The 23,684-nt window shown below is 43.5% G+C and overlaps 2 protein-coding genes across 4 annotated transcripts; one reads left to right on the top strand and one right to left on the bottom strand.

Moving 5' to 3' along the window:
* The first annotated feature begins 2,203 nt into the window (after positions 1 to 2,203).
* Positions 2,204 to 12,443, top strand: map3k12 (mitogen-activated protein kinase kinase kinase 12). Of its 2 annotated transcripts, none has more exons than XM_086015897.1 (14): positions 2,204 to 2,430; positions 3,861 to 4,384; positions 5,973 to 6,156; positions 6,252 to 6,443; positions 6,540 to 6,698; positions 6,858 to 7,016; positions 7,204 to 7,312; positions 7,789 to 7,898; positions 9,315 to 9,431; positions 9,516 to 9,650; positions 9,743 to 10,469; positions 10,552 to 10,619; positions 10,784 to 11,036; positions 11,114 to 12,443. In XM_086015897.1, the coding sequence occupies exons 2-14, from the start codon at positions 3,922 to 3,924 to the stop codon at positions 11,267 to 11,269; spliced, it is 2,832 nt and encodes a 943-aa protein (XP_085872023.1). In that variant the 5' UTR covers positions 2,204 to 2,430; positions 3,861 to 3,921; the 3' UTR covers positions 11,270 to 12,443. The 2 variants fall into 2 exon arrangements, with proteins under 2 accessions (XP_085872023.1, XP_085871938.1); XM_086015812.1 differs by having other exon boundaries at positions 10,739 to 11,036.
* Positions 12,444 to 13,602: 1,159 nt separating this feature from the next.
* On the bottom strand, positions 13,603 to 20,743 carry pcbp2 (poly(rC) binding protein 2). 2 transcript variants are annotated; one of them, XM_086015560.1, is made up of 13 exons: positions 20,525 to 20,743; positions 19,615 to 19,737; positions 17,908 to 17,931; positions 17,790 to 17,822; positions 17,593 to 17,709; positions 17,378 to 17,509; positions 16,393 to 16,521; positions 16,207 to 16,281; positions 15,674 to 15,733; positions 15,364 to 15,436; positions 15,231 to 15,286; positions 14,972 to 15,141; positions 13,603 to 14,770 (listed from the first exon to the last, which is right to left on the bottom strand). In XM_086015560.1, exons 2-13 carry the CDS (start codon positions 19,681 to 19,683, stop codon positions 14,734 to 14,736), a joined length of 975 nt encoding a protein of 324 aa, XP_085871686.1. In that variant the 5' UTR covers positions 19,684 to 19,737; positions 20,525 to 20,743; the 3' UTR covers positions 13,603 to 14,733. The 2 variants fall into 2 exon arrangements, with proteins under 2 accessions (XP_085871686.1, XP_085871711.1); XM_086015585.1 differs by having other exon boundaries at positions 15,692 to 15,733.
* Positions 20,744 to 23,684: the final 2,941 nt, after the last annotated feature.

Here is a 23,684-nt window from a genome sequence, read left to right as displayed (position 1 = left end):
CTCCCACAGTCTGAAATCATCCATGTTCATTCAAGACTTTAGCTTAGTTGTGAATGTGAGTGTAAGTTGTTGTTTGTATGTACAATAGTAAAGCCTTTAACACAACAGAACTTAAACAACTTCGTTACATCTCGGCTGAATTAGTGTAATGCCCTTTATTTTGGAGTCAGCTAGTCCCTTAAGCATCTACAGGAAAATAGTGCTGTTTTCGTTTTTTATTATTTACAATTTTTGTGTTAGTAAGTCATTGTTTTTGACTGTCTTTGTTTTTATATGTCTGATTTGTACTTTATGTACACCACTCTGTATGTAGCTGCGGTTGTTTTTATAGTGCTCTATAAATAAAGTTGAGTTGAGTGCCGTGCAATTGACTGGTGACAAGTTAATTAGGCTCTGCTTCAGCCGTAACCCCAAAGGTCAAGCTTTATATAAAACGGATGAACGTATTATACAAAGGATATTCTCCAAATGCTTGTTTTCTGCTTTACAAACCTCTCTCCAAAATTCCGGGATTCAAAGTTTGGAACAGGCTTTAAAAGGCCAACTGCTATAATCTATTTGATTTGTTGTATGTGCGCCTTAACTAATAAGAGAACTCCACACAATGCACCATTTGAATTTGAAATAACAATAAGCGGTGTGGATAATGGATGGATGGAATAAAGATAATGAGAACGTTAAAGTTAACATTAAATTGCCACTTAGAGCAAGATGGTGGTGAACTCATTGTATTTATTAATATTTCATTTCAATATACATCCAGGTTATGGCTGATTTGTAACGATTCATTCTTCCTTAATCAAGTTTGTAGCCTACAAATATCATTATCTTTCTAATGCATTTGTGTTCTTTGTGCAGCCATTTAATTTAATTGTGTGTTTGAAAGGTGGTATGCCTCAAACCAGCCTCTCCGATGCCAGACAGGATTTTTTGTCGGCAGGATAGATGCTGGCTGCCATGTAGTGGTGGGAAGTAACTAAGTACAAATACTTTATTAGGGTACTTAAGTAGATTTTCTTCCCCCATGTATCTGCTCCTTACTTGAGAATTGAGTACTGGTATTTAGTTTTTCTTCTCTATGTTTTACTCATAATTGTAACATTTGAAAGCAGATATCTGTACTTTGTACGTACTACATTGGCACAATAGAGTATTTGCTTTGTTCAGAAGACACAGACTTAAAAAAAAGGCATAAGCAGTGACAGAAAAAGTTAAGTTGATTGATTGAGGTCTTGAGGTCTTACAAGACAGAAAAAAACAGTGACATCAAGGAATGTGAACCAGGGAGCATTAACGATGACAGCAATAGATTTGAAGACTCAATATAGTCTACTCCCCATCCATGACCTTAGTTAACATAATTGTTTGATGCTGTTGGCTACAAAAATAAAGTCATGTAGGCTACTTTTTTTTAATCTTTACTTAAATTGGAAGTCAACCCAAACATATTTTTTTCAAGAATGTGTTCTATGCAGGCTCACTAGTTGAGACAAGGCATTCTGAGAAATATTACGTTTGTGGAACAAGAGTTAATCCACCCGTTTTTAGCCATCTCCGGGGGCGGCCATTTTGTCACTTCTGTCGATTGAAAATGCCATCACAGTTGTTCAGGGCTCAAGTAATGACCAATCACAGCTCCCCTGTTTTCTGAAGCTGAGCCATGATTGGTCGTTATCTGAGCCCTGAGCATCTGTGATATAATTTTTAATCAACAGAAGTGACAAAATGGCCGCACCTGAGATGGCTAAAAACGGGTGGATTTTGCAACTTAACTCATATTCCACAAACACAATATTAATCAGAATGCCGTGTTTTAACTGGTGGGCCTGCAGAGAACATATTCTTGAAAAAAAAATCTGTTTGTATTGACTTCCACTTCAAGTACAGGAGTTGAATCAGTACCTTTACATATCTTTAACCGTACTTCCACTTGTGCTTTTACTTGCTATAGAGTCTGGACTTCTACTTCGGTACAGAGTGCGAGTACTTTTTCCACCTCTGCTGCCATGTGGCAAACCAAAATACTCAATCCACAATGACAAATGCTTGTGGGGTGTCGAAGCAAAAGCCTAGATTATTGTTTTTTTTAGAGGGTTGTAGCGCCCCCTTGCGGTATCTCTCGTCACCTACCTACGTGACGTCAATTCAGCACTGGGAGTGAGACAGCTCCCCCCACCCCCCACCCCCACCCCCGCCCCCCGAAAGCCAGCGCGCCTGCACGTTGCATGGTTCCCCAGCTATCGATACACATTTGCCCGCTGGGATCCGTCCCGGCGACGTAAAACTGCTGGATTACAGGACGGGAAATAGAAGAGACGGCAGACGGGCGGGAGAGTTGGGGGGGAGGGACGATTGGTTGTTCATCGTGAGGATAACAGAAAGCCGAGCCCACCCTTTCACTTGACAACGCGACAACAAGCGGGCAGAAAGGTATGGGAATGTCATACTAACCGCTTCAATTCTAATGAAACGTGAAAAGTCTTCCATCACGGTGCGTGCTTTTGCGCGTGACGCTCAGTGCGGCGCCGCTCACGCTACGCCAGAAAACGGATGCTGTTTGAAAGACAAACGAACCATCGACGGTGGTTGGTTGAAGATCGTATGTGTGTGACGAGGAAGCGCACATTCTGTATCATTTGCGCCGGTGCCAACATTGAGTAAATGTACCGACGCTGCGGCACTTTGACTTGGCACGCAGCGTAGTAGGCATCGGGCTTGCAATGCACGCTGCACGTCGACTGCTAAGTGTCAACATCACATCCTCGGTTATTTTAAGATTGAGCTTCCTGCATGCATGCATGGCCGCGTGCGTGCGCGCGTGCACATCGGACAGGCCCACCGATTGTTTATCGGCTGATTTCCACGCTCCGTTTTCGGCCGTGGTTCTTTCTCATACGCTGGTGCAGTCCAAGTCACGGAGCCGCTGTGGGATTTACTGTATGAAATGGGCACATCACCCCCCCCCCCCTCCCTGCACACAAAAACACTCGATTATGCAATTCATCATTCTCCAGGCATGCACACACTTCATACTTGATGTATGGAAGGAGTCATATAGGGGGATGGAGTTTGAGGGGTGCCGTCATCTCGTGAAGTGCAGGTAACTGAGCACCAGCACCATGCTTTCGTCGACTCATTCATAAAGCCCATTTCTACTCTGGTTGATGGCACCACTGGGCAGGCTGCACGGGCTTCCATTCATAGTGGAATGAGGATTTTCTGCACGACTCATGCAGACAGGGTTTAGTTTGCAGAAATGTGCCAAGTCAAATGTATTTATGTAGCCCTTTATCACAGGAACATCTCAAAGGGCTTCTAATGCCCACCGTTGACAAATATTAACGACATCCCCTGATGTTAACCCCCAGGAGGGCAAGGAAAAAAAAAATCTGGGGAAAATTGAGAAACCTTGAGAAGGGACCACAGATGGGCAAATCCCCATGCAGGATGACCAGGCATGCAATGGATGCTGAGTGGACAGCATTTAACACATATTCTGATGCTTTGTAATATCAGTTGATATAGTGTGAAAGTCCATTCAATCATACGAAGCACTACAGGAAGACGTCTTTGGTGAAATGGGTCCTGCACAAATCTCCATAGCAGCGCCTCAGGACTGGCAGTTTGCCCATGTTTTTTTTTTTTCATCCATCCATTTTCCATAATGCTTAATTGTGCTCTTGATGTCATAAGTGAGCTGGATGGAGCCTTTCCTAGCCAACTTTGGGCTTAACTGTAAAGCAGACATGCGATGGTTCCACCATACAGGGCTGCCTTGCCTTTATTTCCTATAACTTGAATAAGAGAGATGTTTTTTTTTCCTCAGCAATAACAATGCATTTCATTATCTTTTCCTATAGGTCATATTCTCAGCTGTCCATCCTCCATCCACCCTAACCCGCTGGGTTGGGGAAACCCCTGATGAGTGGGACCTGTATCCATGAGCCCCGTGCCCCTTCCCCTTCCCTGTCAGGCTTCAGTACCCCGGTATCAGAAACCCCCTATCGAAGACTTGATGGTGACACCCCCGCCTGCACCCCGGAAACGGACCTGACCCCCACACAGTGTGTCCTCCGAAACGTGCTGTCTATTGACACTAGTGGGTTGGGGGCACCGGGAGGCAGCAGTCCCACCCCTAGTGATGGACCTTCAGGCCACTTTGATAACAGTGTGCTAAAACTACACGAACATGACGCCTGCCAGTGTGGCAGTGGCGCCGAGGCAGGCCACAGTCCGGAGGCTGGTGCCGTTCGGAGCCATTCCGAGAATATTCGGCTCCAATCGGGTAGTGGAGGTTTTTTGGAGGGTTTGTTTGGATGCCTAAAACCTGTGTGGACCATGATCGGAAAGGCCTACTCCACTGAACACAAGCATAGCCATGAAGGTACGTGAGATCTGAAATTATTTGCTTAGGATGTCCTTTGGATCAGCTCCACCTGACAAAAAGTGAGTAAGGTAAGGCCAATTATTTTGTATGGAGAATTTCATGGACAAGGCAACTCAATGTGCTTCACACAACCAAAAGCACAACACCTGAAAGCATTTACAAAGAACAGCTGAACACATTCAAAGGCAGAGCAAAGAGAACAAAAATGTCTCATTAGAATTACTAATAGAGCTTACAGTGATAACATTTGAACACGTTTTCAAACAAAAGATGTAAAGACATTTAAAAGAAAAGGAAATAAATACAAAGTCCATTTTCGAAATTATCAAACTTAGAAATGTTTAAAAGATCTTAATCAATGTAATGTGGAATAAGAGCATAAATTTAAACTGGATTCAGAAGCATTTATATTTGGGGCTGACTTCACTTCTTTTGGCAACTTATTCCATTTAAGTGCAGCATTACAGATAAATGCAGCTTCACCATGTTTGCTTTGAAACTTGGGCTCCACTAATTGACACGAGTATGCAGACCTCGGAGGACCAAAACCATTCAGTGATTGCTTGAGCAGTGGCAGAATCTTCAGATCTATTCTGCAGCTGACTGGGAGCCAGTGTAAAGCTTTTAGGACTGGAGTCATATGCTCTGATCTCCTTGCTTTTGGTCGAGATGCAGCAGTCTGAATGAGCTGTATGCTTTTTAGGATTCGCACTCACAAACACCCCTAGGGGCAATTTAGAGTGTCCAATTAACCTGCCATGCAAGTTTTTGGAATGTGGGAGCCACCGTATTTTCCTTACTGCCCCTAACAATTACCTCCGTTTTGTTAGTAAGGTTTTACGCCATCGCTCACACTCTTGAAAACGGCGACCAACGGATAAAGATTTCCATTGGTTGTATAGATCACAAGTGAGAGTGCTGTCCCGCAATCTTCACAGTGTAAACATGAGGGGATTAAGTAAGTCGCTGATTAGCCAATACGGTGTTTTAATTATGTCTAACACCAGAATGCCAGTGTTAACTGTTTACACAAATCAGACAAAGTGAGTTTTAGCAGCTAGCTGGGGAAAGCGTTGTGTGCATCTGTCTCTGCTAAAGCGAGCCTCCAGAGAGCTTCACACTTCAGTGGACCTCATGAAGAATAGATTTGCTTCTCTCTTTGGCTGTGCCTGCTGCGTTTCTCTTTAGTGGCCAAGTACTCTCTGTTATTTAGGTGTGGATGACACATATCTTCCCTTCAATTTTCTTTTAAAAAGGACAACAACAACAAACGTGAAATCACACTATCGTCTGTCTGTCGATACAGTATGTCGCTCCATCGATTAATTAGTCGCGATCTATCTTTTGTTTGGCATGTCAGCATTTGCATTGCAAGATGCCTGGTTCACAGTGAAGCGCAATCTGACCGCTCACGTCCCCATTGACCCGATTTGGAAACGTCACGAACACCGTGGGACAGAAACGAATGAAATGCCTCTTGTCAGGGAGCGGTTGTACACGTCTTGCTGCTATGTAAAAGATACTCGGTGATTCATTCTCCCATTTATCAAGCGTATGTTGTTTCTACTCGCTGGTCCCTGCACAGAGTGTTGGGAGGTTCCATTTGAGGAGATCTCAGACCTGCAGTGGGTGGGCAGTGGGGCGCAAGGTGCAGTCTTTCTCGGCAAGTTCCATGGAGATGATGTGGCTGTAAAGAAAGTGCGCGACATCAAGGAGACTGAAATCAAACACCTTCGCAAACTCAAGCACCCCAACATCATTACTTTCAAGTAGGGAAACTTTCATAAACTTCATTCAAATTATTTATCCACATCAGTCTGCCATTAATATTGTGCTCTTATCTAATCGCTGTGTTTCCATCTAGGGGTGTGTGTACCCAGGCTCCTTGTTATTGTATCTTGATGGAATACTGTGCCCAAGGCCAACTCTATGAGGTGCTGAGAGCAGGTCGTAAAATCACCCCCTCACTCCTGGTCGACTGGTCCATGGGTATCGCAGGCGGCATGAACTACCTACACCTTCATAAGATCATACACCGAGACCTCAAGTCCCCCAAGTAAGTCGCCGATTCATCGCATCCCACTTTACGGGTGCTTTTTGGAAAGAACACGATGCTTTTGGTGCTACAATGGGTTGTCCCATGTTTTTCCAGCATGCTGATCACACACGATGACCTTGTAAAGATCTCGGACTTCGGAACCTCAAAGGAGCTCAGTGACAAGAGCACAAAGATGTCTTTTGCAGGCACCGTAGCCTGGATGGCTCCTGAGGTCATCCGGAATGAGCCAGTGTCAGAAAAGGTGGACATCTGGTAGGTGTAATCTGTGGAACCAAGTATCTTTCTGGCGGAGAAAATGTTCTAAATCTTCTAGCCTTTGTGACTAGAAGCAACAATTTTGTATCATGATTTTCTCTTTCTCTTTTTGACCTCATAAGACTGTATATATTCAAGCTTTAACCTGACTTTAAGGTCATTTGGAGTGGTGCTGTGGGAGATGCTCACCGGAGAGATCCCTTACAAAGATGTGGATTCATCTGCCATCATCTGGGGTGTCGGAAACAACAGCCTGCAGCTGCCCATACCTGAGAGCTGCCCTGATGGCTTCAAGATCCTCCTCAGACAATGCTGGTGAGCAATATATTGTATATCGGACGTGAGGCTGTGAGTATTAGAGGCATACATAAACAAATAGAGTAAGAGATTAAACAATGGTTATGAGTCGTGCATGCAGACATTGTTTGACTGTATTTTGAGGATTCATATTGCAGTTTATGCATACGCGCTACACAATTGTGTTCAATTTTGGCTTTTGCAGGAACTGCAAACCCAGGAATCGGCCTTCTTTCCGTCAGATCCTTCTCCACCTGGACATAGCCTCAGCTGACGTTCTGTCCACTCCTCAGGAGACATACTTCAAGTCCCAGGTAGTTTTGCTTGTCTTACCCCCTGACAAATTAAAGAGAGGATACTGCATGGTGAATATGAAAATCTGCCATGTGGACAATTAGCCTACTGGGGCACATGGTCACTACTCCACCCAGTCAAGTTGTTAAAAAATATGCAAAAATATGTCTCCACTCACTGCCTTTTGAACTGCTTCTAATCTTCTGGGAAGACTTTGACTTTGGAATGTGTCTGTGAATTTTGGTAACGTGAGGTCTGTATCATCTAATTTAGCCCCAAAGTTTAAGTTTTAAGTTTCCATATTGGGTATGCTAAAGAACATAGGCTTGCTTCTATATAATGTACATCCAGTATACTGCATATAGAGATGTACATCACTAATCACCCACACAGTCTTGCTTAGTCATCTGATCTGTTGTCTGCCAACAAAAGAGAACCACCTCTCAAGTCAGCTCTAACTAGACGCAGCTGCTTAACGAAAATGTGCTCTCATCAGGCTGAATGGCGAGAGGAGGTGAAACAGCACTTTGAGAAGATTAAATCCGAGGGTACTTGTCTGCACCGACTCGATGAGGAGCTGATCAACCGACGCAGAGAAGAGCTCAGGTTTGGGTTTTTTAAATGCAATCCCAGAATTGCCCAGCGTTTCCTTTGGACAGTTGTGCTCAGGACCGTTGCTAGTCAGATGGTGCCCACCACCCCAACCCGATACAACAATTTTTCATGGCCTGAAAATGTTTGTGCGGGTCTGTGGGGGGGGGACGGCTAACGGCTAAGTGGATACATATACAGTTACTAGTTACCTGTTAAAAAATGTAGTTAGCAATGTAATCAAGTGCCATAATACTAAGTACCATACTGTGACTAGATATGTTGAAAAAATTCAACAAACAAACAAAAAAAAAAAAAAACTCAATACGATGTTTATATTTATATATTTCTCTGGTCTTTTCTGTTTTATGGCTGTTTAATATGCATGGTTTTGGAGTGCTGGAGGAAGCCTGAGCACCCACAATTCAAATCCAAAGCACAAGAAATGTGAGAGACACAGACTAACTTGTGGAAAATAGAAGTTCGCTTCACCCCCACCACTCCCCATCTCATACAAACGCACACGTTCTGTGACTGATACATAGCATAACGTTTGCATTTTTTTTATTCCCACGTGACAAATCTAGCAGATGATATTGTTAATATGGCATTTGAATAGTAAAGCTGTGGGTGATTCGTGACGAGGTAGCCTATACTTGCAGGTTGCGTGCGTAGGGCTAGCATGCTAGCTCTTAGCGCTCCACCATAATAACAAGCAGTCTGGATGATTTTGACACTTTGCACGTTTCTTTGTAAATGTTATTCAAAATGAATAAGTCCTACAGTGAAGATGATTCAAAACAGTCACCATCAATTCCCTTCGAGTCACTTTTGAAGGTGACTGCTAAAACCAACATGTATCCAGCCAGCTCTGACCTGTCTCAGTCATTTAATTGTCGGCCAACAATAACCTATACGCGGGAACTCCTCAAAATCTTGTTTGGCCAACAAGTTTAAGAGCGGCGAGGACTGTGCCGTCCCTCTCCCCACATTAAAAATGTAATTTTGCAAAATACTCCACGTTTATTAAATGTGCAAGTAATCGGATTACGTTTTTTTTCTGCAATGGTAATGGAATACAATTACAGTTTTTTCTGTATCCTGACTAAGTGATGTAATGTATTTCGTTACTCCCCGAGCCTGTGCACGCATGACGCACGTGCACACAAGACGATCTCGCAGTGTGTCCCCAAGGACGAGATGGTGCTCTGCGCATTGGCAGCGACGGGCCTGCTTGTGCTCTTATTGTGTTTGCGCACTCGAATGAGGGCACTTTTCACTGAGTCTGTGCCATTTCTTGATGTCACATGTTTGTCCATCCCCGCGGGTGGATGACTTGCCTTGAGTGCACGCCAGTTGCTGAGGATTGGGATTCTCTCATGCGTATGCACGATGACATCAGCCGGCTTTTTTTTCCCCCACTTTTGTCAGACATGCTTTAGACATTCGGGAGCACTATGAGAGGAAACTGGAGAGGGCTAACAACCTTTACATGGAGCTCAGCGCTGTCATGCTGCAGCTGGAGCTCAAAGAAAAAGAGCTGCAGAGGTTCGATTAAATTCGTTCAAACATTCTGTCTTTGGTTCATGAGAACAATTTTTACAAGGCCACCTGCTCGGTGTTTATCTGCAGGAGGGAGCAATCCTTGGATAAGAAGTATCCCGGATTTTTCAAGCACCACAGCTCCAGGCAGAGCGGCTCTTCCAACAGCATGGACAAGCTCATCAAGAAGAGAAATGTCCCCCAGAAACTGCCCTCAGGAAAGCGGTGCGATCTCATTTCAGTTATTAAACCAAACATTGATTCTCTGCTGCGAAGATGATAGATTTTTATTTTTTGTTTCCCTCCCCTACTTTCAGGCCAGACATCCTTAAGTCTGAGGTAATCATTCCCAAAATGGATTCCTCTGTAATGCAAGTCACTATCCCAACCTGCCCCACGAGGAGCTCCACTTCTCCCAGTCGGTCTCGGAGGGTAAAAACCCGCCACCGCAAACCTGGAAAAGGCAGCAGCGGAGATCTGGCAGGACTTAAAGCCAATCAGTCATCTCCCAATAGAGAGACGGTGGCCCAGGTTAACAGCTCGGCCACTGATTCCTCCAAGCAGCCGATGGAGCCCTCTGCAGCCTTGCGGGGTCTCAACAACGAGCAACAGCAAAGGCAGATATCCTCCTCCAGCCCTGACCTGATCTGCACCACGCTAAAGGTGGGCGGCCAGGTAAAAGAGGAGCCACCCGTCGGCGGGCTGGAAAGAGGAGGAAGCCTCAGCGCCTCTGCGGGATTAGGGGAATCAGAGGTGGGGGCCGCCGGTCTGGATGATCTCACAGAAACTCCCCCGCGCAGCGACACTCCTAGCGAGGACGCAGCATCATTCCCCTTCTCTAGCAGCCCCGACTCGCCTTGTGGGAGGGGGGCAGCAGCAGGGCGCGGATCTCTTGGGTCTCCCCGTTTGCCCCATGACGCGGGGGAGGATAAAGAGGATGGAGCAGGCGCTGTGAGATTGCCCCGGGGGGCTTCAGGGGGAATCGGCAGTCAGCACCTCACACCTTCAGCCATTCTGTACAGGGCAGCTATTACACGAAAACAGGTGAGAAGACAGAATCTGTTCCCAGAATTGCCCAGGAACTGTTTTTTTCTTTTTAACAATTTATTACTGATGGTCACTCCAGAGGCGTGGGGTGTCATCAGAAGAGGAGGAGGGTGAAGTTGACAGTGAGGTTGAGTTGCCACGGAGACGGTGAGTAACTTTTGCTCTTTAGCTATCGTGAATTTATAGAGGCGTTTTCTCTGACACGCTTCCAATGTGCTTGGAGCTCAAATAACAATTGCGCTACCAAACTGCGTCGCATTCCTCAGACGTCCGACGAGTATCACCAAGTGTCAGTCGGTGTCAACCTTCAGCTCGGAGAACCTGTCGGTTTCGGACGGCGAGGAGGGCCACACTACAGACCACTCCCACAGCGGCACCCCCGACGTTGTCAGCACCAACACGGATGACAGGTTGGACTACCGCAGTGACGACCTCCTCTCTCAGGGCTCAGAGATCCCAGCAGACAACACGGATCCGGCGCAGGCTTCCGACGGCCTGTCAGAGAGAGACGGAATGCTGGGTCAGGCCAAAGCAAAGCTGGAAAGCGAGCAGAATCCAAATGAGGTACGCCGGTGCGAGGGATCTGCTTGTCTTCTTTCCTGAGAATTGCAACGCACGTACGTCTACCACTCTCTCCTCAGGGTCGAGTCCTGTGTGACGATTCGGACTGCGACAGCGCCGAGCTGGACCAGTCGGGCAGCGGAGAGCCGAGCCGACCTCCCAGCGCTGGAGCGTGGGTGCCGCCCCCTCAAGCCTATCAAGGGTCACCACAGGCGCCTCACACGGGACCCCCATAGACACCTGGACTTAAATACCTCTTATCACCATACATGGAACCGTCACAGTGCACCAGTCAGCCAGTGCAGCATGTCATGAGGGATCACGTCTTTAACAAAGTTATGAGGGCTCCCAAGTACACTGGCTGGCAAAACCCCCCCATGTGACACACACTTTTCATAACCCGACTCTCTTTTCATTTTGTCAGTTTGAGCGATAATCTGAGAATTCAGACATTCACGACTGTTTGTAGTCAAAATAGGTACCGAGTCAACCACCGCAAGTCCTTTAGTTCACTAACCCCCACTCTGGGAGCATCCCCATACACTAATGCATTGAAATACTAATGAATAATAATGTAAATAATCATGACATACCACGTGAGAAATATTTTATTTATAAGATAAAATCTAAGAATAAATGGTTTGCAGCCCTGTGAACAAATGCATGACTATATGTTTATAATTTATGATGCGAATGTATCCGTTTTATATTTTGTGGAAGTTTACACTTTTTTAATCCTGAAAGTATTTCCTCTGTTCTTTATGTTAATAAATGTTAGCACTAAAAACAAAAACAAAAAAGAGGGGAAAATGAAATGAAAATTTCACAAAGACCAGTCTTAAGTCATGATGCGCGATTAGGGTTTCTCAGTAGGTTTGAATTGTAAAACAATTCCTGCTAAGTTTCCAGTTCACGAGGCTTGCGTGAGGTTCTTACAAAGGTCATCAGAGTTGTGTTGGAATGGAGACCTTTCGGTTCACTCAGAAGGAAACGGTTGTCTTGTGCAGTAGTAATCCCCAAGTGTTGTCTTTGGTGAGCGTAAAGTAGTGACTCATGCACTCAGCGACAGCCTCCTCTGAAATGCATTGAACCAGGACAGTGACTTACTGTATGCTTCAACTCTCTCTAAACAGCAACACTGGTGCAGGTGCTAATAAACGTGAATGTGCTTTTGTAATGAATTTAAAGGACTCATTATGGTGGTCGCCTTCATAAAAACCTCCACAGTCCCCCACGTCCCTTTAAGATTTCTGCAGGAGTAGCCTGGTCAAGTATTTAGAGCACTTCTCTGTGGTCACTCGTTGAAATGTTAAGTATCCTTTGAATAGAAATGTTTTGTTTTTATACTGCATTGCACCTGTAATATAGGAAATATATCAAAAGAAGAATTATGACCTACAATAAATAATGTATTGGTTAAAAAGTCTCTTCTTTTTTTTTTTCAAGTGTTCTGGGTTGCTGCAGTAGCTCAACTATAAGGAGTTGGATTCTGTAATTCTGAGGGTCGGGGTTAGGGTTGTTAGGAACAAAATGTAAAACGGCAACTATTAGCTAGTCTGCATTCTCTCGCCCAGTTCAAAAGGTGCAGCAGTTAGCATCCCCCTTTCACTCTGACATCTCTCCTTGCATGGGTGTGATCTGGGTCTATGTGTGGTTTGCAATGCAAACATTGCATGCACCATAATGAGAGTTGAATTACACACTGATGGATTAGAGTACAATAAATATAGGAAAGTAAGTATATGAAAAAAGTTTTGGATGAGTACAGTTCTGGTCACAAGTTAACATACCACAGATGGGCAAAATTATACATACCGGCTCATTTGTTCTAAATCAGGCGGGGTCAAATCAGCTCATCAACTCTTCAGAAGCCTCATAACGATCCTGATCATTTGAAACGGGTGTGTTGGAGAGAGATGCCTAAAACATGCAGGAAAGCAGCCCTCGAGGACCAGAGTTGCCCGCCCCTGTTCTAAATTGTACCAGTACATTGCGCAAATAAGATGTCAATCCATCCACTTAGGACTAAGGAAGACTACCTCCAGAGACCGCGACAGTGATCACAAACACACATCAAAACTGGTTTTGAAATGGATAAAGCAGGCTAAAATTAAGTCTTCTTCGGAGTACCCTTCCCAAAGACCCATCTAAATCTGATTAGTGGACTAAACTTCAAAACCGGGTACGTGTGATTAACGAATTTCCATTACAGCGATTCTGCCAAGAAGAATGGTTAACTATCCAACCAGATACGCCGTAATATGTTTAATGGCTAAATGGAGCCTCTGTTAAACTTGAACTATGTATGAGTATGAACTATATATTGAGGCAATTTTTATAACGAACCTGTGTGGACTAGAGACAATTTCAAATTAAGTGAAACTTGTCCACAGCTTCGTTTTTTTATGTAATTGAAAATGCATGTTGTATCAATTGCTACATCCTGGTAAGAAGGTACATTAATTAAATGCTCAAAACGAGATTCTTGCCCATGATGAATGTATCAAAGAGTCTGACCTAATTTGATAAAGGCCAGTATTTTTGGAATAACAAAATAAAACAAAATGTGTTTAAGCATCTCACATGTTTTTTATTTCTGCATTTTTATCTTCAACAATTTAATTGCACCCAGATCTACAACAGTTTGAAATCGTGCACAAAACGTGAGTTTCTTCATCCTGCAAAGAATAAAAATAAAAATCTGACCCAGGCAAAAAAAACAACAAAAAAAATAGAACAGGAAACTAGTGTTATTCTATTATTCATTTCCTTCTAGTTTATCATAAATTACCTTAGCATAATATAATTTTAAAGACCAACATGACTTATAGTCTCGCAGCATTCCCCAGCCCAGCAGTTAAAAAAAATATTTTCTCTATTTAAAACAAACATTTCAAACGTTATCATCGTCATTAGTATGGTCTTTAGTAATTTCGGGAAAAACAAAAATATTTTCCTCTTATTCAGGCCCATTCCTGGCAACAAAACCCACCCGCCCACATCAAAATGCAATACAAAACAATAGTCAAAATTTCTGATCAAGAAATAAAACGGATGAAACGCAGGAATGACAATTACTCAGAGGTGAGACCAAACAGTTTAAAATTCATACAATGGCAAAATTTTCTTTTTTCTATTTCTCCACCCCACCCATGTTCAACTTCAACTGAGGCTTTGACCTATTAAAAACCCGTTAAACCCACAATGCATTGCTCAAGAAGCACAGCTCCAAATATCATCAATAGATTCTCTTCTTACAGGGAGCTGTCTTAAATAAAAATAAATATATTCAAAAGGGAAGGGAAAGAACAGTCCATCTATAATGTTGAGTGGGTTTTTTTCTTCATTTTTACATTTTCTAAGAAAAATCTGACATAAAAAAGATTTATGCATTTTCAGATTTTTCTAAAACATTTGAACCTTTGTCAAGACCATAAAGATATACAGCAAAAAACAAAACAAAAAAGGAGAAAAAAGAAAACCAGAAGTAAATCTTTAGAAATTGTAATGGGAATTTCAAACTTTATAAATAAATAGAATACCGTGATCGTGATGATGCCATAGTTACAACCGAGGCGTAGAGAACCCAAAGCAGAGGAGACCGTGAGTTCATGTTATTTTTGCATGAAGTTCAATAAGGGACCTCTTGGTAAAAAGTCGGGGCGGGGGCAACATTAGATGCTGATGAGGATCCTCCATGTCAGTTGGCTGCGAGTCCAGTGGCTTCAGAGGACAGCCTGCGTGCAGCACAACAAAAACCAGGATGCTTCAAACTCGCTATTTTCAACTGTTTAAGGTACGAGAATTCTGAAAACAAAACGCTTCATATCGGTTTGAATTTGAATTCAAAGTTCCACTGACTTCTGTTCGCAAAGAATACAAGTAATGCTTGTGCACCCATCCAGATTACCGCAGACAAATGTAAAAATAAGCCTTACCGAGCGTTGATCAGGTACTCGGCAAGGTTGATGCTGGCATGGGAGCCAGTGATGGTGACCTGTCTGTCGGTAGAACCCTCCACAGGATTGGCAATTTTGATCTGAGCGCCCGACATCTGACGGATCTCATTGATCTTTGCGCCCTGCCGGCCGATGATGCAGCCGATAAGCTGAGAGAATATGAGGAACGTGAGCAAAGAGTGAAACCGAGGAAAGACGCTGCCCAAGGATTATGTTACTGAAAAGAGATGGGCTTTACGTCGTTTGGAATGGTGAGCTCATGCGAGCCAGTTTGTGCAGACGCATCCATCCCAGCTGCGGAATTGCAAAGAAAGCGCCGTCACGGAGCAGAACGAATTATGACGATTCGAAAGCAGTGGCTGCCCACCTACCCTGGAAGCCCTGGTTGCTATGCGCAATGGGGAAGGGACTCTGCTGCATGGCCAGCTGGTGAAGTTTGGTGAGCTGTGGAGCCAACAGATGAACAGACAGACAGCAAACATACAACTCATATCATGTTGATTATTACAGCCCAGTGACAATGAGACCAACGTATGAAATGGATCATTTATCTATAGGTCGTGACACAAATTATATTCTTCGTAGACATTAAATGGGATGTGCTAATGTGAGATGGAGGCGATTGGAAAACTATGATGAAGCATCTCGGGACCAAACTTGCAAATATATTGGATCACTTACAGAGGGCCCTTCACTTACATCAGGCTGAGGAATGGCGTGCTGTCCTTGGACAGCGTATGCCTGCAAGGAGAGAAGAGCACTTAGGAGCTTGTGACAGTGTCACACACAGTGTACTTCAATATCCATCAGTCCTCTGTCCTTGAGTTGCTCACAAAACATGAGTCATGCACACTAAAAAGTGCTATTGGCTGATACCCCCTCCCCCCACATTGAAACAAATGAGAATAATAGGTGGACGGGACTACAAACTCAACAATAAAAGTAACTTTCACACTAAGCCGGCATTGTCGAGGCTCTCTGCCCTGTGCGTCAAGTAAGGCCAGTCAAAAAGTGATGAGCCCTGTTTTGAGCCCAGATTTATGCAATACGTCGCAACCATTTTAAAGCTTTTAAAGCCCAAAGCTTAGAGAGGAAGAAGAACTAGGTTTAGTACGTTTGCTTTATTGCCGCATGTTCCCCTATTCATAGGTATGCATTTGGGGACCCCAGTGAGAGAACCACTAATGTAGAGGAACATACAAACAAATTCCTACCTGACCACCTGCAAAGATGACAGGAGAGCCTGAGGGTTTGGGTCGGTATGGGATGGTTACTCCCTTTGGAGGCGACTGAGGAAACAGACACAGGAGTAGACTTATGAGAAAAAAAACAAATAACAACAACACAGTAAGCCACAGTGCAGCTCAAAAAGTTTTTGGGAAACATTCAATCGTCTTTACCTCAAGCATGACAACGCAGATCTGCTTGACACACTCAATGATGGACTGTGGAGTCCCTGCAACAGTGATGGCACGTTCTGTTGAGTTGGGCAACATGTCCCCTGCTACTTGTACCTGAGCTCCTGCTGACTGCGGACACACAAACACCAACATCAAAAACAACTTGATACAGGCGTAAACTCATTGTGGACAATGGCAAACGGCTAAGACAAGAGAGCTTGAATTAGCCAAGAGTCACTTAAATATTTTTCACAGACAAAATCATGAAGCCTGCATTTTGCTACTCAATAACTCATGTAGTGTCCGGGAGCGGGTAGTTACTCATTGCACAGAGTACCAGTTGTCTACTATGGCCAACTTGGTTACTAATAACAATATTTTCCATACTGCTCGTCTTCATTAGAGTAGTGGGTGAGATGGAGCCTATTGCAGTTGACTTGGAAACGAGGTAGCAGACACCTTGGACTGGTTGGTAGCTAATCTCTGAATAATTACCAGTTTTATTATTTCTCCCCACAATTAAAACATTGTCTGAATATATTACGCATTTGACATATGGACAGTATGATTCATCATGCATCAATTGCATTCATTCATAATATGTTGGTAGTGTGTGCCGTGACATTTACCGCAACAGGTGGGTGTATCAAATGTCAGAGCAATGGTTACTGCAGCTCACTGGTGGATTATACTACTTTTGTATGAGCGGGGAAAGGGTTCATATTTGAGGTGTGGCAGCTATTTATTCCATTGGACACCGCACCAGGGAATTAATTGGGGCATGATGTCTATTATTTGAGAAAATATGTTATCGCATTTCATATGCATTACTTGAATAAGACCTTCATTTGAGTCCTCTCACTTGTCATTTGCCTCTTATGCAAAACAATTGCAAAGTGCACCGTGATTGGTAGAAGACACTCTTGAGCCAGCTCACTGGACCAAAAGTCAAGCTGGGTTTCACAGTCAGATAATGAAGACGCACCTCTCGAATTTCTTTGATCTTGCAGCCTCCTTTGCCGATGAGCGAGCCGCACTGGCTGGCAGGCACAACGAGGCGCATGGTGACTGGTGGTTTGCTGGTGGCTGTACTGTTTGTCATTGAGGTACTGATGTCCTAAAGGAGAAAGCCACACGCTCATCTTCAAGTTCACTGGCGGAATCTTGCCTCATTATCAAACGCAGTTTGCACATCCGAACCTCCTCCAATTTCTCGATGATCATGGAGAACGCTTTGAAAATGGAGGTGGTGGGTCCTGCCAGGGTTATGATCCTCTCTGGACAGTTCCCCTCAGAGATGTTGATGCGAGCTCCACTCTGCACGCACAGACGAGCCACGTGGCAAATAATGAGGCAGAATCATGTGATGTGTTCTCATTGTTTTCCTTGCATCTTACCTCCTCTCTCATTTTCTTAACCGACTCTCCTTTCTGTCGTGCAGACAAATAGCATTAACAAAACAAACTGGCACGTTAGATGTAGATCACATCCATCTGAAAGGTAAAAATTACATACCTTGCCAATGATACTTCCAACCTCCTACAGAAGAAACATGCAAAAAGTAAAATTACAAGTGCACAAAGGGAAAATAAGATTCCATTGAAAGGAACACCCCACTGAACGATCATTTTCTGTCATTCTATTAGGCAGTGCGTTTAAACATTAATAGTGCAAATATCAATGACATCCGATTCCTGAAAAAATGTTTAAGCCGATCCCGTCTCAAAATAATGACATTGCCATCTTGTTACAGGCTATCTTCAGCCATTCATTTAAAGTGGAAGTCACCCCAAACATATTTTTTTCAAGAATATGTTCTATGCAGGCCCACTAGTTGAAACAAGACATTCTGGTAAATGTTGAGTTTGTGGAATAAGAGTTAATCCACACGTTTTTAGCCATCTTAGCGGGCGGTCGTTTACTCACTTCTGTTGAATGAAAATGGCATCACAGTTGCTCAGGGCTCAGGTAACAACCAATCACAGCTCACCTGTTTTCTGAAGCTGAGCCATGATTGGTCGTTATCTGAGCATCTGTGGTGTCATTTTCAGTCGATAGAAGTGACAAAATGGCTGCCCCAGAGATGGCAGGATTTTGCTGCTAAACTCATTGCACAAATGCAATATTAACCCATTAAAGCCTAAAGCGCCTGGCTCAACAGATCCTGAAAACCTAAGGTCGTCTTTGGTATTACCCTTGAAAACCTAAAATTTTCCCAGTCTGCCCCTGTAGCAGACAAGAAACATAATTCCAAAAGAATTTGAGAGCTTAGACGTGGCTTTCACAAAGGCCCGAGTTTATTCCTCTTTACTGTTTGAATCGAAGATGTAAAAATAGTGTCAGTGCAAGAGAAGCACTATTTTTAATGTAAATCGAGTGGTAACTAACATCTTCTATTCTGTTACAAAGACGTCCCTGTTGTCAATGTCTACAAACATTTATCTTAACTATATATCACGTTCAACTGGTTCTACTGGTTCAAAGTCCACAAGCGCGTCGTCTATATCACTGCCGTTACTCATTTCAGAGCTCCCGCGATCAACGGGCGACCACCATTAATGACTCGCAAGGATTACGGAACTTCCTCCGCGGGCTTACGACACCGTCACATGTATATTCTGATGCATTTTATTGGTTAGGAGACAGAAATAACAAAAAGAAAATGACGTGTACACTCTCCTGGCTTTAAAGGTAGAAAGACGCACCAGCGCTCCCGGCTGTAGAGGGAGAAACGCGGTTATGCGCTCCTGTCCTTAATGGATTAATCAGAATGCCGTGTTTGAAATAGTGGGCCTGCTTAGAACATATTCTTGAAAAAAATATGTTTAGGTTGACTTCCACTTTAATCACGAATATAGCACATGCTGCAACACAGCACTGTTCATGTTTTACTTGTTTCCAACTAAATGATGTCAATACTTGACGATGCCATATGGCATTTTTATCTCAAAATAGACCTGGAAACAAGTCAAACGTGAACAGTGGCATGTTATAGCACACGTGATTACATGAATGGCTCAAATCAGCTCAAGGTGGCACTGTTCAGGGTATATGATTATTTTGATAATGAATCTTAAACTTTTTTTCAGGGAATCAGATACCATTGATATTTGCACTGTAACGATCACACAGATTTCCTAATGAAGAATGAAGGAAAATGAACGTTCAGTGGCATGTTGCTTTAAAAAACTCTTAGGAAGCACTGCATGCAGCCACACTCACCTTTCCGTGCATTAGTAACCTGATAGTTAAGGTGACATTAAGTCCTCCTTCAACAAGACTTGAGTCCATTGATGCAGCTGGATGTGACAGACAGGAATGAATCTTTGGTCACAGGCCAAATGCCTGCGAAAGCGTGGATAGTAGCAACGTCAGAAAGAACTACAGCAAACTGAAGCCATGTCAGAAGTTCAAGTGTTTCTCCTCGAAGATGCTCTCTGTACAAATGTAGGAGATAAAACTACCTTTGTCGTGACAAAGCACTTCAGCAGCACCTTGCAACCCCGAAAGAAAGAGACATTTAACTGCTGTGATGCACATTAGACTGGCGCGAGTTCACCCATTCACGGCAGTACAATGACCCACTGTCTACGTAGGGCGCCGACTATTTCATGGTACCGAGAAGCAGAAGCGACATGTTACATGCACTACCGGTTATTGCAAGTGTAAACACTTGCTTGTATCACCTGGGATTCGAGTGCCTTCGTGCCAAGTGGTTCTTAACGGGTAGCGGGGGGGTGGGAAGCTAACACCTCCACTCCAAGGTAAGTCTACATCACGATCTGTGTGTCACGCAAGCAGACGGCCAAGTTTGACACCACACCGTATCTAAATTAACATGAGGCCTTACTTCATGCATGACTTTTTGTTTTTTTTGTCAAAAACGTAGCAACAGAACACCATGAGCAGGAACTGGAACTACATGGTAGCACGCTCAATCGGCTAGTTAGCATAACCGGTAATTTTCCATACGGCTTGCTAGCTTAAACGTCGCCTGCTCCAGGAAATAGTCGCAATCCGCGGCCTTCGAACGCACTGTGTAGCACCGAGTTCTCGCCGTCCTTCGGGCAACTAGCAAAGCTAAAGGAAAACGGCGACGAGAAGCATTTAGTGCCGTATTTGGAAGTCTTACCCGAACCGTCCGTCAACGTGTGTCCAGGGGGTGGGTAGGGTGGCAAGGGAAGAAGGGGGAGAGGTTCGGGAGGGACTTTGAAAAGGATCCGGGGAAGAGGGAAAAGACGCCGCGCTTCGATGAGACTCCACTCTTCTGCTTAGCACAAAAGCCAGACCTGATTCCACTTTGACCTCTCCACGGCCACGCCTCTTGCGTGAGCTCCTTTCTCCCTTTCCTTGACTGATATAGATACGTATTTATGTACAGGACAGGTTCGCCTTTTCACGCGACTGACTCATCCCATTCTCAAATTACCGGTTTAAAGAATAGTTGAAATAAAAAAAAGGCCTGCAATTGGAACTTCACTCTTTGTTAATATTTTGGCGTCATTCACAAGTCTTCATTCATAGTATATCTTGGGAAATCTATGATTAATGTATCACTAATAAGGGTTGTATGATAAGAGTCCCATTCTGTAGAGCACTTTAACCACAACCGTAATGATATTTAAGCAATTTTATTTTAAACACTGATCGTGCGCGACTGCTATACATAAAATGCGGGATAATGGGTGCTGTTTGAAACCACCAGTGCATTGACTAGTTTCTCCATCTTGGAACATTAAAAATAAAGAACTTTATATTTATGTATAAACATGAATAAGTATAAACACAAAATCATGTGTAACGATGGATTTGCAGGTGTTACAGTAACGGTGCTAAGCGATATGGATCCTATAAATTAACGTCAGTGCCCCACTTTTATAATTATGTCATATCATGTCATCTTCCAAACCGCTTATCCTATACAGGGTCGCGGGGAGTTGCTGGAGCCTATCCCAGCCGTCAATGGGCGAAGGCAGACTACACCCTGAACTGGTCGCCAGCCAGTCGCAGGGCACACACAGACACTGTCACAGAGCGGGAACCGATCCCACGCTGCCCGCACACAATTCAGGCGTGTGTACCACTACACTATCAGTGGACATCTTTTATAATTACAGTTCGACAATTCAGTACCTGTAGTCATTGCTGAAGTAAGGTATAAATCCACTAGATGGCAGAATTACACTAAGAACCCTGGCAGACAGAGTCACGTTCCTCCTGCCATCTTCCTAATAACAACATTCAAGATAGCCGTGTTAATAGACCTGTCCTGGCCCAAACATAATCAAAGACAATTGCATTGTCATATAATCTCAAACAGCGAATTTATCAAGATGAATTAAACACGTACATTTATTGCAACATACAGTACCTCTCACCTCACGTCTACTGAGCAGGGTGGTTAAACAGAGCAATTCAATATTATAATTAGTGCATGGCAAGGCATCAGTCATGTTTCCTTAATGTTAGTTGGTCTGGAAGGACTTGGTCATTGGAGTCGGAGGACATGGGTTTGAGTCCTGCTGCAGACAAAAAAAAAATTGGAAAAATGGCAGCTAATTGTTGGAGAATGCTGGTCTGCTTGGTGGCTACTGTCGAGGTGTCCTTGAGCAAGGCATCATTCCCACCATTCCATCTCAAGTAGTGCGCCACTCTTTGCACACCTCTGTCACAATACATTTCTCCTTTGCATGCCTGCATATGTGATCAAATAAATAATAATGTACAGTATATATTGATCAGCAGACAGCTGGACATGAATGAACTGATCAAGCCAGGTTGCCGTACAATTGGCCTTCCCTGTACTCACTGTCAGAGGCACTAGGTTTTTTGAATATGAATTAGGCTAAATGTCCCTTCAGGCTTTCGTCATTGATGCTATTTGTCATCATTCATATACAAGTGAAAGACCATTTATTTACCAATTCAAAAGGGGTTTTGTTGACACAGAAAGAACCAGTCTCTCGATAGTCAACCTTTGGCCTGCAAATAATACAATCTGCTCTGCTATTCATTTCATGATTGATGACTTAAGGGTTCATGATAGGTTGTTTTGCTTTGTTCAAAGCCATTGTTTTGGTAATTTCCCTCTTGTTTGGCATTCTGCTGTAATAGAGAAATTTGATTGTTAGCTGATGTTAACTTTGAATCAAAAGTATATACTGTACCTGTAGAAACAAAGGGCTCATCCTCAGAGCCACATAGTCTTTATCAGGCTATTTATAAACTTTGCAAAAAGGGATTGCCAATATGGAACAGTGTAGCCCTGTAACCATGTTTTCATGGTCTGCTTGCCATATATTCTACCCGAGTGCGCTCAGCACATGTTCATTAATCTGGTGCACATCAGAGCACCCACAATGCAATCAGTCAATGGTCAGCTATTGTCTGGTAAAAAAAAAAAAAAGAAAAAAAAAAAAGAAAAAAGAAAAAGATAGCCCAAATAGTTACTCTTTTATAAATCAAATTCCCTATTGATTGTGATGCGCTTCTGCACTATTGCTCTCATGAGGCACATACAGTAAAGTGAACATTTCATTAATACATCTCCATTTTGGAGGAAATCAAGCTCAAATGGTTGAATTTGTTTTCCCCTTGTAAAGTCAAGGCAGTAGATGCTCGAGATTATCTCGCTAAATCATCTGCAGAGCTGCATGATTGTGCCTGCCTAATGTTGGCAGTTGTTTCAAATACACTCAGATTTGTCCCAAATAAAGAAATATAATTTGCTCACTTCTCAAACAAAAGTAAGAGCAGGTTTTAATTGATGGCTACTGTAAGCAAATGAGGTTAATTACAGAAAAGATTGCACAAGAATATTGGATGCTCTGGAGTTTTTCTAATTGTCGCATGGTGTGCTTTGCCTTTGATGGGAGCCTTTATAGCGTGCGGCTGCTTTCTTACATAATCTTCTGCGGACTAATATCAACATTTTTGCTGTATTACACGTGCCTATACTTTGTTGTGCCCCCCCAAAAAAAAAACACCCCCTCCCCTCCATTGCAACATACTTGAGTTTCCTGTTTTTCTCCTTGGGTGCCCTTATCCAAAATACTCCCAAACGCTTTTAGTGGCTCTCCTGTCCCTCTCTATTCCACTACTGGGTGGTCATTGATTAAGGCACATCAAATGTACAATGAAATGCCACTCGCCCACCTAACATCCTCTTGTCAGTGGCCCCTGGCAATCCACCATCTTTGTGTATTACAAATCGTGTGTTCAGAGTAATATTGTTGTGTGGAACAAAACAAATGGGTAAATGATCTACTGGCATATTACATCACAGAAAACAC

This window comes from Filicampus tigris, chromosome 1, assembly GCF_054856515.1.
Source record: "Filicampus tigris isolate MCC_2025a chromosome 1, RoL_Ftig_1.0, whole genome shotgun sequence".
NCBI lineage: Eukaryota > Metazoa > Chordata > Actinopteri > Syngnathiformes > Syngnathidae > Filicampus > Filicampus tigris.
The sequence above is the reverse complement of the archived record's forward strand: the minus strand, read 5'-3'. Positions and strand labels throughout refer to the sequence as shown.

Excerpts from the sequence above, each read along its gene's own strand:
- pcbp2 (XM_086015560.1), bottom strand. The coding sequence starts at position 19,683 with ATGGACTCAAGTCTTGTTGAAGGAGGACTTAATGTCACCTTAACTATC. Across the intron at positions 16,522-17,377 it reads AGATCAAAGAAATTCGAGAG|TCAGCAGGAGCTCAGGTACA; the intron begins GTGCGTCTTCAT and ends GTGTGTCCGCAG. Across the intron at positions 15,287-15,363 it reads TAGCAACCAGGGCTTCCAGG|CTGGGATGGATGCGTCTGCA; the intron begins GTAGGTGGGCAG and ends GCAATTCCGCAG.
- map3k12 (XM_086015812.1), top strand. The coding sequence starts at position 3,922 with ATGAGTGGGACCTGTATCCATGAGCCCCGTGCCCCTTCCCCTTCCCTG. Across the intron at positions 6,444-6,539 it reads CGAGACCTCAAGTCCCCCAA|CATGCTGATCACACACGATG; the intron begins GTAAGTCGCCGA and ends ATGTTTTTCCAG. Across the intron at positions 9,651-9,742 it reads AAACTGCCCTCAGGAAAGCG|GCCAGACATCCTTAAGTCTG; the intron begins GTGCGATCTCAT and ends CCCTACTTTCAG.